This window comes from Panthera leo, chromosome F3 (genome assembly GCF_018350215.1).
Source record: "Panthera leo isolate Ple1 chromosome F3, P.leo_Ple1_pat1.1, whole genome shotgun sequence".
NCBI lineage: Eukaryota > Metazoa > Chordata > Mammalia > Carnivora > Felidae > Panthera > Panthera leo.
Window position 1 is genome coordinate 21,504,999 of NC_056696.1, and position 14,192 is coordinate 21,519,190.

The 14,192-nt window shown below is 37.4% G+C and overlaps 1 protein-coding gene across 7 annotated transcripts in view; it reads left to right on the top strand.

Annotated features, from left to right (window-relative positions):
• The window catches only part of TDRD5 (tudor domain containing 5), a 116,104-nt gene that overhangs the window by 25,012 nt on the left and 76,900 nt on the right, over window positions 1–14,192 (top strand). For all 7 annotated transcript variants that reach the window (XM_042925114.1, XM_042925113.1, XM_042925111.1 and 4 more), the window contains one exon: window positions 449–645. In XM_042925114.1, coding sequence (XP_042781048.1) covers window positions 449–645 — 197 coding nt within the window. The remainder of the gene's footprint in view (window positions 1–448; window positions 646–14,192) is intronic.

Sequence of the window (14,192 nt, forward strand, 5' to 3'; positions counted from 1 at the left end):
TACTCTAGAACAATATCCTTTATTCTATAGCTTTTTAGCCCCCTTTCCTGCTCCCATACTACTAGGTGATTATTCAGTTTGAGAAGCATAGTTTTAAGCAGACTTCTTAGTTGGAGACTTTTTAGCCTCCTAAACGTTTTTCGGTTTTTACCTATTAAAATCTGCCTTTCTGTAATTATATTCAGGTGATCTTAAATGGAGTTTTTAGATAGCTCCAACCTTTTCAGTAACACATGTATGATCCCTTGGTTTTCTTTTATAGATGACTAATCTTTTCCATTGTATGTAAATTTTATTTGGCAATATGAAAATGTAAGCTTACTTTCCATAATTGTTATTTCTAAGTTGAGAACAGTTAGGTCACAGTAGCCTCTATATAGAATCACCAGAAAATAAAGTAGAAATTGTTAGTGACAACTTTTCTCCGCTCTTCTTTTATTCACAAAAGGAGGTAAAATGTTTACCCAGCCTTTTAGAATGAAACAACAAAGGTCCTACCCTACAGTCTCCCCAGTCACAAAGGCACGCTTTTCGCAACCCACTTCAAACTTGGAACCACCGAAGCAAATACTGAACGTGGAAAATACTTTTAAGTCAAATGTGGTAGAGACTTCAAGGCTGAATCACGCTGAAAAATTAAACCAGGTGAGATATAGGAGTTTGGAGGTATAAACCAAAAATGTGTTTAAATTCAGTGGTTAATACTTAGACGGAGAAGCTTAATTTCAGATTTAACTTGAGCATTTTCTATGGTTGTGTGGATTATTAGCTAGTAAGAGGTGGCAGTGAGAAAAGAATAAAATTGTATCAACTCCCATGGTTTCTGTTACAGGCTTCCCCCACTATTGGAAAGTAGGGTGTTCCTATGAAACCTTTTGAAAGTTGAAACCGTGTAAAGCAAAGAAACAATTGCCATTAATTTATATAGAAAAAATTTTGAGCCTTCTTAGACCCCAAAAATAACCTCTCTTAGGCTTTTCTGATACCTTATGATACATCTAGCCAATGGATTTTCTACCTTAGGACACATCTTGCTAATGGATGCACAAAATAAATGGGGGTAAAGCACAATTCAAAGCTATGGTGGTTTGATGCTGAATGTAGTTCTTGGGGAAGGAGGCTGGTGATGCCACTCTGGCTGCTCGGCGCGCGCTGCCCCTATAACTGCTCACTGCAAAACGATTGCTGGATGCTCTTTTTGCTTTTGGCCTTTATTGATAAAAGTGAAAATCCTCTTTCGATTTCTTTGGGTTAGCAAAAATGAGAACGGACCCTAGATTTTTCATAAAAGTGAAAGGGCATAGCATGAACTTTTGAAAAGTGAGGGACACCTGTACTTTGTGCAGCTGTCTCTAGTTCCAGCTTCTCACCAAAGTCCTAGAAGTATATTTGCAGCTTCCCTCATGAATATCTTTACCTGAATGGCTGGCCCTGAGCACTACAGTCCTGGTACTTTTCTGTGTGTATGCTGAAGGAGTTTTGAACAAAAGCTACTAGAATATAACCAACAAAAACCCTGGTTAAATTAGCAAGATGACAACTTTCGTAGAGCTTAGAAGAAGCACATGGAAATTAAATTCAAGATATAAAAGTGCCTTACCTCTATAACTTAAAAAATACTAGCTTTAGTAGCAGAACTTACATATAGTTTATCCATTTAAAATGTACACTTTGAATTTTGACAAATGTACCTCACTGCATAATCATCAAAATCAAGAGGCCAAACATTTCCATCATTCTCAAAAATTTCCATTATGCTGCTTTGTAGTTGATCTCTTTCCCCAGCTGTAGACACTACATAAATATTGCTTTCTGTAAGTTTGACTTTTCAAGAATTTCATATAAATGGAATTAAATAACATCTAGCGTTTGTGTCTAGCTTCTTTAACTTACCATGGTGCTTTTGAGATTCATCAGTATCAGTAGTTTGTTACTTTTTCTTGTTGCGTACCATTCCACTATATTTATCTCAATTTGTTATCCATTCCCATCAGGTGACATCTGGGTTCTTTCCTGTGTAGGGTATTTATATAAATAAAGCTGCTATGAACATTTGCATACACTTTGATCATGGACTTCTCTTGAGTGAATACCTAGGAGTAGGATTGTTGGGTCGTTCAGTAAGGGCATGTTTAACTTTATAAGAGATTGTCAGACTCTTCTAAAGTGGCTGTATGATTTCACATTACTGTAAACTACATATGAGAGTTCTAGCTGCATCTTTGTTAATGTTTGGTATTGTCCACTTAAAAAAATTACTATTCATGGGCGCCTGGGTGGCTCAGTTGGTTAAGCATCCAAGTTTGGCTCGGGTCATGATCTCATGGTTCATGGATTTGAGCCACGCGTTGGTGTGATGACACCTGTGCTGACAGCTCAGGGCCTGGAGCCTGCTTCCGATTCTGTGTCTCCCTCTCTCTGCCCATCCCCGACTCGTGCTCTGTCTCTCTTTGAAAAATGAATAAACATTAATTTTTTTTTTTAATTACGGGTGTGTAGTGGTATTTCATTATGGTGTTGAAATTTCTCTAATGATGAATAATGTTGGGCATCTTTTCATATGCATATTTTCCATTTGTAAATTTTCCTTAAGGTGTCTCCTTGCATCCTTTGCTTGTTGTTAAAAATTGACTTTTGTATTGAGTTGGAAGGATTATTTATATATGAATGGGTACAAGTCCTTTACCAGACATGTTTTGCAAATACTTTCTCCTGGTATATGCTTATCTCATTTCCTTAGTTCTGCCTTTTGTGAAGCAGAAGCCTTTAATTTGATGAAATCTAATTTATTTATATTTTTCTTTTGATTCTTGCCTAACTAATCTTTGTTGAATCGAAAGTCACAAAAATGTTGTATGTTTTCTTCTAGAAGTTTTATGATTTTAGTTCTTAGGTCTATTACTGATTTCTTTTTTTTTTTGTTTTGTTTTTTTAATTTTTTTTTTTTCAACGTTTATTTATTCTTGGGACAGAGAGAGACAGAGCATGAACGCGGGAGGGACAGAGAGAGAGGGAGACACAGAATCGGAAACAGGCTCCAGGCTCTGAGCCATCAGCCCAGAGCCTGACGCGGGGCTCGAACTCACGGACCGTGAGATCGTGACCTGGCTAAAGTCGGACGCTTAACCGACTGCGCCACCCAGGCGCCCCGGTCTATTACTGATTTCAAGTTAATTCTTATATAAGGTACCAGTATGGACCAGAGTTTTTTGCAATGGATTGCTAATTCCTCTAGCACTATTTTTTTGAAAAATACTCTTTTCCTTGCTGAACTACCTTATTACTTTGGCACCTCTGTGAAATCTGTTGACCACTTGTATGTGTAGGTTCTGTTTTTAGGACTGTCCATTCTGATCCATTGATCTACAGGTTCTTTTGCCAGTACCCTTCTCTCTTAATATAGCTTTATATCTTTCTTTTTATTTTTTTTAATGTTTATTTATTTTTGAGAGAGAGAGAGACAGCAAGCGGGGGAAGAGTAGAGAGAGAGGGAAAAACAGAATCAGAAGCAGGTTCCAGGTTCTGAGCTGTCAGCACAGAGCCTGACACGAGGCTTGAACTCATGAACCACAAGATCATGACCTGAGCCCAAGTCCGTTGCTAACCCAGTGACTGAGCCACCCAGGTGCCCTTTAACATCTTGAAATTATGTAGTTAAGTCCTACAGCTTTATTCTTTTTCAAATTGCTTTGGCTACTCTAGGTTCTTTGCATTTTCATATAAACTTAATTTGATATAAATCAGCTTGTCAATTTCTACCAAAAATAAATATGCCTCTTGTGATTTTGATGAGAGTGAAACAAGGGATCTAGAGGTAAGTTTGGGGATAAATGACATCCTGACAGTATTGAATCTGCTGATCCATGAGCATAGTATAATTTCTCCACTTCAGTCTTTAAATTTTTAGTACTCTTTTATAGTTTTAAGTACTCAAGGCCTACATATGTTTTGCTAAATTTTACCCCCCCCACCACCATTTTTCATACTTTGGATATTATAAAGGGTATTTTCAGTTTATTTTCTAGTTAATTGTTATTAGTACATAGAAATCAATTGGATTTTTGTATATTGACCTTGCATCTTGTGACCTTGAATCAGGGTACTTGATAAACTCAATACTGTAGTTGACAGGTATTTTCAGTTTATTTTCTAGTTAATTGTTATTAGTACATAGAAATCAATTGGTTTTTTTTATATTTTGACCTTGCATCTTGTGACCTTGAATCAAGGTACTTGATAAACTCAATACTGTAGTTGATATCATTCTAGTAACTATTTCGTAGAGTTGGGATTTTCTGCATAGACCATCATACCATCTGGGAGTAGACCATTTTACTTCCTTTTCAATCTGTATGCCCCCCCCCCCTTTTTTTCCCCTTACATAAGCTGGGCTCTCTAGTATAATAATGCATAGAAATGGTGAGCATGGAAATTCTTGTCTTGTTCCTGACTATAGGGGAAAAACATTCAGTCTTTCATCATTAACTCTGGTGTTAACTCTAGCATTTTTATAAATGCTGTATACCAGGTTGAGAAAATTCCCTTCTGTTCCTAGATTCTGAGAATTTTTTCCATGAATGTGTGTTGAAATTTTCTCCATCCATTGAGAGGATTATAGGATGTGCTATTGTGATTTATTATATAAAAATTATATTCCTTTTCTCATTTCTAGCATAGAGCTCCTAAAACTCTTGGAATTTTTGAAGTGGTAAGAAATGTAAAGGTATCTTTTGTTGCTAATGAAGTGTCTTTAGAAAGGACCTAAAGATGGGGGCTGGTTGCCAGTTGGAGCAAACGATGTCATTAGAGGGTCTGAACTTTTAGTCCTACCCCAACCTCCTGAGAGAGGAAGGGGGCTACAGATAGAATCACTGGCCCCTAGTGAATGAATCAATCAGTTGTGCTGTTGTAGTAAAACCTCCATAAAACCCCAAAATACTGGATTTGGAGAGCTTCTAAGCTAGTGAACAGTAGAGTTTTGGGGGAGACTGGCATGCCTGGAGAAGGTATGGAGCTCTGTGCCTCTTCCCACTTATCTGGCTGTATGCATCTTCTCCATCTCACTATTTCTGAGTTCTATCTTTAAAAAAATTTTTAACTGATTTTTAAAAAAAATTTAAGATACAGTTGATATATTAGTTTCAGATGTACATGATGCTTTGATATGTGTATAATGTGAAATGATCACAGTATGTCTACTTAACATCCATCAGCACATATAGTTAGAAATTCTTTTTGTGATGTCTTAAGATTTACTGTCTTAGCAATTTTTTGTAGTAACATATATAATACATGTTGTTATAATTGTATAATGTGTCATGTAGTCTTATTATATTTATTAATACATTATGAAATATAATTACCATGCTGTATATTACATGCTGTACAGGACTTAATTATTTTATAACTGGAATTTTATACCTTTTGACCCTGTCCACCTATTCTACCCACTCCCAAATACCTGCTTCTGGCTATCATCCATCTGTTCTCTATATCTATGAACTCAAGTTTTTATTTTTATTTTGTTTTTTAGATTCTGCGTATAAGTGAGATCATACAGTTGTCTTTCTCTGACTTATTTTCCTTAGTGTGATGCCCTCAAGGTCCGTTCATGTTGTCACAAATGGTAGGATTTCCTTGCTTTTTTTTTTATGGCTTAATAATATTCCAGTGTGTGTGTGTGTGTGTGTGTGTGTGTGTGTGTGTGTGTGTGTGTATATCATACCATCTTTGTCCATTCATCCGCTGATGAATGGTTAGGTTGTTTCCATGTCTTGGCTATTGTAAATAATGCTGCAATGAACATAGGGATTCAGATATTTTTTTGAGTTAGTGTTTTTATTTCCTTTGGATAAATAACCAGAATTGAAGTTGCTGGATCATGTGGTAGTATAGTTTTTTTGAGGAACCTCTGTAATGTTTTCCATAGTGGCTACACCAATTTACATTCCACCAACATGCCCCAGGGTTCCTTTTTCTCCATATCCTCACTAGCACTTACTGTTTCTTGTCCTTTTGATAATAGCCATTCTAACAGGTGTGAGGTGATACTTCATTGTGGTTTTGCTTTGCATTTTTATGATGATTAGTGATGTGGAGCACGTTTTCATGTACCTGTTTGTCCTCTGTATGTCTTCCTTGGAAAAATGTCTATTCAGATCCTCCGCCCATTTTAAAATTTGGTTGTTTTCTTGCTGTTGAGTTGTATAAGTTCTTTATGTATTTGGGATATTAACCCCTTATCAAATATTGGACTTAGAAATTTTTTCTCCTTTGAAGTAGGTTGCCTTTTGATTTTGTTGATGGTTTCCTTTGCTGTGTAGAAGCTTTTTTGATGTAGTCCCATTTGTTTATTTTTGCTTTTGGTACTTTTGGTGTCCAATCTAAAAAATCACTGCCAAGAATGGTATCAAGGAACTTACCATCTGTGGGTTTTGTTTTTTTTTAGGGTTTGTATGATTTCACATCTTACATTCAATTTTAATCCATTTTGAGTTTTTGTGGGTGTAGCATTATATTGTTTTATAATAAACCAGTAATAAATCAGTAAGTAAAATGTTTATGAGTTCTGTGGCTTCTTTAGCAACTCGGTTGAACCCAAGGAGGGTGTCATGGAACTTCTGATTTATAGTAACTTGATCAGAAGCACAGATAATAACCTGGACTTGGAATTGTGGTGGGGGTGGGGCACAATCTTGTTGGACTTGGCCCTTAATTTATGGAAGCTGATGTAATTCCAGGTAGATAGACATGAATTGAAGTACAAGATACCCAGCTGATGTTGGAGAATTGCTTGAGTGTGGGATAAAATCCACATACATGTAATTCGAGTCAGAATTCTATAGTGCTTTTCTTTTCTAAAGAAAAATTATTATAATTATAAAAAAATTATAATCCAAGTAATACAGGCCTCTTAAAAGGAATTGGGAAGTTTTTCTTTTATTTATTTATTTGGCGTTTTCTTATTTTTTATTTTTAATATGAAATTTATTGTCAGATTGGTTTCCATACAACACCCAGTGCTCATCCCAATGGGGGGGGTGCACCCCCCCTTCCCTCCCTCCCCCCCCCCCCCCCCCCATCAACCCTCAGTTCTCAGTTTTTAAGGGTCTTTTATGTTTTGGCTCCCTCCCTTTCTAACACTTTTTTTCTTCCCCTTCTCCATGGTCTTCTGTTAAGTTTCTCAGGATCCACATAAGAGTGAAAACATATGGTATCTGTTTCTCTGTATGACTTATTTCACTTAGCATAACACTTTCCAGTTCCATCCATGTTGCTACAAAGGGCCAGATTTCATTCTTTCTCATTGCCACGTAGTACTCCATTGTGTATATAAACCACAATTTCTTTATCCATTCATCAGTTGATGGACATTTAGGCTCTTTCCATAATTTGGCTATTGTTGAGAGTGCTGCTATAAACATTGGGGTACAAGTGCCCCTATGCATCAGTACTCCTGTATCCCTTGGGTAAATTCCTAGCAGTGCTATTGCTGGGCCATAGGGCAGATATATTTTAAATTTTTTGAGGAACCTCCACACTGTTTTCCACAGCGGCTGCGCCAGTTTGCATTCCCACTAACAGTACAAGAGGGTTCCCATTTCTCCACATCCTCTCCAACATCTATAGTCTCCTGATTTGTTCATTTTAGCTGTTTTCACTGGCGTGAGGTGGTATCTGAGTGTGGTTTTGATTTGTATTTCCCTGATGAGCGACATTGAGCATCTTTTCATGTGCCTGTTGGCCATCTGGATGTCTTTGGGGAAGTGTCTCTTCATGTTTTCTGCCCATTTCTTCACTGGATTATTTGTTTTTCGGGTGTGGAGTTTGGTGAGCTCTTTATAGATTGGATACTAGCCCTTTGTCCAATATGTCATTTGCAAATATCTTTTCCCATTCCGTTGGTTGCCTTTTAGTTTTGTTGATTGTTTCCTTTGCTGTGCAGAAGCTTATTATCTTGATGAGGTCCCAGTAGTTTATTTTTGCTTTTAATTCCCTTGCCTTTGGGGATGTGTCGAGTAAGAAATTGCTGCGGCTGAGGTCAGAGAAGTTTTTTCCTGCTTTCTCCTCTAGGGTTTTGATAGTTTCCTGTCTCACATTCAGGTCCTTTATCCATTTTGAGTTTATTTTTGTGCATGGTGTAAGAAAGTGGTTTAGTTTCATTCTTCATGTTGCTGTCCAGTTCTCCCAGCACCATTTGTTAAAGGGACTGTCTTTTTTCCATTGGATATTCTTTCCTCTTTGTCAAAGATGAGTTGGCCATACTTTTGTGGGTCTAGTTCTGGGGTTTCTATCCTATTCCATTGGTCTATGTGTCTGTTTTTGTGCCAATACCATGCTGTCTTGATGATTACAGCTTTGTAGTAGAGGCTAAAGTCTGGGATTGTGATGCCTCCCACTTTGGTCTTCAATATTACTTTGGCTATTCAGGGCCTTTTGTGATTCCATACAAATTTTATGATTGCTTGTTCTAGTTTCGAGAAGAATGGTGGTGCAATTTTGATTGGGATTGCATTGAATGTGTAGATTGCTTTGGGTAGCATTGACATTTTGACAATATTTATTCTTCCAGTCCATGAGCATGGAATGTTTTTCCATTTCTTTATATCTTCTTCAATTTCCTTCATAAGCTTTCTATAGTTTTCAGCATACAGATCTTTTATATCTTTAGTTAGGTTTATTCCTAGGTATTTTATGCTTCTTGGTGCAATTGTGAAGGGGATCAGTTTCTTTATTTGTCTTTCTGTTGCTTCATTATTAGTGTATAAGAAAGCAACTGATTTCTGTACATTGATTTTGTATCCTGCAAATTTCCTGAATTCATGTATCAGTTCTAGCAGACTTTTGGTGGAGTCTGTTGGGTTTTCCATGTATAATATCATTTAATATTGTTATAAATCTATTCTCCTATGCTTATAAAGGAAACATATATACTTGTAGAGTTTTGAGTAGGAACAGCTAGTAAACTCCTCTATAATTTTGAAGAAATGGCAAGTTGTACTTTTATAAATAGGATCTTCAGAAAGGTAATACCTTTGTGGGTAGCTCTAGACTGAAGGTTTTCTCTGGACTGTCTTAGTCACTAGTGCTTCCATAATAAAGTAACTTAGATCAGGTAGCTTTAAACAACAGAAATTTATTTTCTCACAGTTGTGAAGGCTGGAAGTTCCAGACTGGGGCGATAACTTAGCTGCGCTCTGCTGAGAGTTCTCTTGCTGGCTTGCCCCTTCTCGCAGTGTGCTCACATGGCCTTTCCTCAGTGTGTGCACATGGAGGAGACCAAGCTCTCTGGTTTCTCTTTTTGTAGGGGTGCTAATCCCATCACCACACAAAAAAAAATTACATTGGGGGTTAGGCCTTTAAAATACGAATTTTAGGAAACATAATACCTATCCTAACAAAGCAAAACTCAGAATGATTGAGTCCAAATAAGTTAACTGTGTGAAGCTCCACAATGAATAAGTTTGTTTTGGCTTTTCCAATGTTTGAAGTTATTTCCATTTTCCAAATTTATTGTATTGATTAAAAATTCCCGAACAAAATATTAGAGAATGATATAGCATGTTTTTTGGAGAGTTTATAGAATTGGGTGGGACGACTGTGCGTTTAGCCATCAGAGCCAGGGAATAACAAATGCAAAGTCTAGGACCTTTGCTCCTGGCATGGCTCCAGGGAGAAGGGTGAGAAAGATGCACATACACTTCTTCTATATCTTTTCTCCTTTGAGTTTCATCCTGTGTTTTGCAGCTCCCAGAATTCCTCGTAGCTGCTGTCTAATAACCACATTTCACTTCTGGGTGAAGTTTTTGCCATTGGAACTATTTAAATCTTGTTCCAAAGAGTTGGCTCTCATTCTTGAACTATGTATTTTAATTTGGTAGCAGACCATACTCTACATAATTACCAGATCTTGCATAATCCTATTTGTAAAAAGTACAACTTCCATTTCTTCAAAATTTTAGATCAGTTTGCTATGTGTTTTTGATCAAAACTCCACATGTATTTATGAGCATAGAAAAAGAACAGATCTATAACAAATTTAAATTATGAATTTACAGACTTCTTTTTGATCATCTGTATTTCACGTATTTCCAGTGAACACGTTATTTTGTAATAAGGAAAACATGTTAAAAAGAAGAAAAATAAGTTTCTCCTTTGTAAAATGAGGGTTAGTATTTTTTCACCTTTCACCTTCAAGAGAAACAGCCAGGGTGGTCACTAGTACCTACCCTTTGTCCATTGTAATGCTTTGTTTCACAAAGGAAATGGTTAGAACAGTTTAAAGCCTCTTTTGCAAGATACGAATAATCTTTTTACCACATTCTATTAAATTTCCTTTAGATTGACTGAAGGGAAGTTTGGATGGAGATGCAAATGTGAGTAGGTGAGAATGGATTAGCTGTATTTTCTAGTGAATGAAGCTTCCTGTAGTCCTACATCACAGGTAACCATAGTGTTACTGTTATTGTGAATAGGTCATGGCCTGTAACAATGGCCGGGGTTTGGTCGGGGAACAGGGATCTGACATTTCTAGGTTGTCTAGCTTTAAGAGTACCCCATCCCACCCTACCCCACCCTACCCCACCCTACCCCATCTTACATAGTAGAAAACTTCATTGTAACATTCAGCATGAGGTTTAAAGTAGGTAAACCTGGAATTATAAAAAGATCTCGCCTTAAACGAATTAAAAATCAGGGCTGGGTGTTAGTTTGCACCTAACTTTTAATTTGCAACCAAACAATTTGGTAGTTTCTGTGTGAATAAGGAGGCGTGCTTGGTTATTGCATATAAGAAAGGATAGTTCTTTTATCTCGCTTGGTGACCTGGCTCAACTATCCTGTAAGAGTATCTTCCCTCAACAAGCAGCTGGATACGCTAAACAGTTCCTGTCGGCAGGAGCCGTTCCTGGCTTCATTAATGCAGTTCTCTGGCCAACTCAAAGTAGCTGTTCACTATCTCGTTTTCTTGTGAGTTTGGGTGAAGTTTTTAGTATGGCAAGTCACATTCCGTGCTGCCTGGCTTTTAGTCAGATGAGGTATCTGGCAAATATTTAAGCAGTTGAAAGCTTTGCTTCCGTGTGTGTATTGGTGCCAGTTTTGTGATCTTTATCAGAAATGTGTTCATGTTGTACCATATGGCCAAAGGGCTGGAGCATATTCCTCTAAGATGTCACTTCTGTACCTACCTTCTTTTCAAAATGCTTCCACCCTCATGTTTCTAAATAGCACCCAGGTGTCTGTTTTTAAAACCTTTTTTTCTTATTACAAAAGTAATATAGATTGATTATAGAAGTTTTGAAATACAAGAAGGCACAGAAGAAAATAAAAATCACCTGTACTTTTATCATCCAGAAAAGCTGATTTTTTAAAATTTAAATTTCAGTTCGCTAACATAGTGTAATTAGTTTCAGGTGTTTAATATAGTGATTCAACCCTTCATACAACACCTGGTGCTCATTGCAAGTGCCCTCCTGAATCCCTATCACCTATTGACCCCTTCGCCTCTCTAGCCATCATCTGGTTCTCTGTAGTTAAAGGTCTGTTTCTTGGTGTGCCTCTTTTCCCCCCGCTTTGCTTGTTTGTTTTGTTTCTTCAAGTTCACATATGAGTGAAATCATATGGTATTTTTCTTGCCCTGACTTATTTCAAAAAGGATACCTACACTCAGATGTTTATAATATCATTATCTACAATAGCCAAATTATGGAAATAGCCTGTGTCCATTGACTGATGAATGGATAAGGAAGATGTGGTATATACGTACACTGGAATATTATTCAACCATAAAAAAGAATGAAATCTTGCCATTTCCAATGATGTACATAGAGCTAGAGAGTATTATGCTAAGTACTTTTTCTTTTTTTAAATAGAATCATTCTGGTCCAGGTTTGTGACCTGCTTTTTTAAGTCATAACTGTGAATTGTGAACATCCCACACTGTTAAATATTGTAATGCAACATAATTAAAAAATTGTTTTTAGTGTCTATTTTTGAGAGAGAGAGAGACAGAGCATGAGCAGGGGAGGGACAGAGAAAGAGGGAGACACAATTCGAAGCAGACTCCAGGCTCTGAGCTGTCAGCACAGAGCCCAACGTGGGGCTCAGACTGAGGAACCATGAGATCATGACCTGAGCCGAAGGTGGACACTTAACCGACTGAACCACCCAGGTGCCCCACCAATACAATTTTCAATGGGAGTAGGATGCACCATAATTTATTTAACTTGTAACTTTTGTTAGGCACTAAGGCTGTTTCTAGTGTTTGCTATTAAAAATAGCCTTGTGGGGGCACCTCGCTGGTTCAGTCGGTAGAGTGTGTGAGTCTTAATCTCAGGGTCATGAGTTTAAGCTCCACGTTGGGCATGGAGCCTAGTTAAAAAAATAAAAATAGCCTTGTGATGAAAATCTTGTTCAAATTTGCATATATCCGCTACTCTACAGAATAAATTTCTAGAGCAACAGTCACTGCATCAAAAGGAGTGTGTATTTTTATGTGGTTAAGTTGTCCTCGTAAAAGTTTCAGGTAGCACTGAGATAAGGTGCGTAAGGAATGTGCTTCTTGTACCTTTGATGATACTCAGTATCTCTCCCTCGCCACCAACCCAGTATGTTCGGTCTCCCAATGCTTTTCTAATGCCTTCTGGCATATTATCCCTTCATAACACTCTGTGGATCTTTTCATGATATTTTTTATAATTGCAATTATATTTATGATTGTTTCATGTCTGTCTCTCCACACCAGACTGCAAGTTCCAGGAGGGCAGTGACCATATCTAGTTTATTGACCCCTACAGTGTGCAGCACATAGTATGTGTTCAGTACATTTTTGTTGAATGAATGGGCATTATTATAAAATTAATTTTCCAATATGATAGGTAACTATATTGGACTATTGTCTTTTTATGAGCTTGATGCTTTTATTGCTTAATATTTATCAGTTGCCTATTTAAGTCTTTATCCTTTTTTCTGGGGAGTCCATCTTTTTGATTCAAAGTTCTTCTCTGCCTCTTTGTTCCTAGAGGCTCCTCTCTGAATATGGTATTTTTTCGCATCACTTTCCATCTTTATTTATGCCCTGATAATGTTTTGTTCACTTGATTTATTCATTCTTTTTGTTTGGTATTTAGGCATCTGGGACTGGAGGATTATTGAAATCAGAGGCCCCTCTTGATTACTTTCCTTATGTCAGTCACTGATTACCTTCCTTTCTTACCCCTGCCCCCGGCCCCCATTTTAATTTCTACCCTCCAATTATAGATATCTCCAAGATTAACTGGACTTTAAAAAAATCTCCCCACCCCATTCAGTTTAAAGTTAGCTTAATATAGTGGTCTAGCTTGAGGCTAAAACCCAGTTTTTTACTTTTTAAAAAAAAATTAAAAAAAATTTTTTTAATGTTTATTCACATTTGAGAGAGAGAGAGACAGAGCACAAGCTGGGGTTGAGGGCAGAGAGAGGAGGAGATACAGAATCTGAAGGAGGCTCCAGGCTCTGAACTGTCAGTACAGAGCCCGATGTGGGGCTTGAACTCACGAACCACGAGCTCGTGACGTGAGCCAAAGTCAGACATTTAACCAACTGAGCCACCCAGGCACCCTGAAGAAAAATTTTTTTTTAATGTTTATTTTTGAGAGAGAGAGGGAGAGAGAGAGAGAGAGGGGGGGAAGGGCAGAGAGAGAGGGAGATACAGAATCCAAAAGCAGGCTCCAGGCTCCAAGCTGTCGATACAGAGCCTGATGTGGGGCTCGAACTCAGGAACTGTGAGATCGTGACCTGAGCTGAAGTCGGACACTTAACTGACTGAGCCACCCAGGCGCCCCTGTTTTTTTTGTTTTTGTTTTTGTTTTTTTTTTCCTTCTTGAGAAACACTCTGTTCCTAGGTAAGAGCATTGTAAACCCAGGCTTGATAACTGTTTTCTCTAAAGGGCCACATGGTAAATATTTGAGATGCTGTTATAAACACCCAACTCTGCCCTTGTGGTGCAAAAAGCAATCATGTGAATAATGTGTAAATGAGTGAGTGTGGCCATGTTCCATTAAAACTTTATGAATACTGGAATTTGAATTTCATATAATTTTCGTGTGTCACAAAATATTATTTTCTCCCCTAGCTGTTTAAAAATGTTGAGACAATTTTTAGCTTGTGATTTGCCTGTTACAAGCCATAGTTCAGAGGGAAAAATGACATTTGT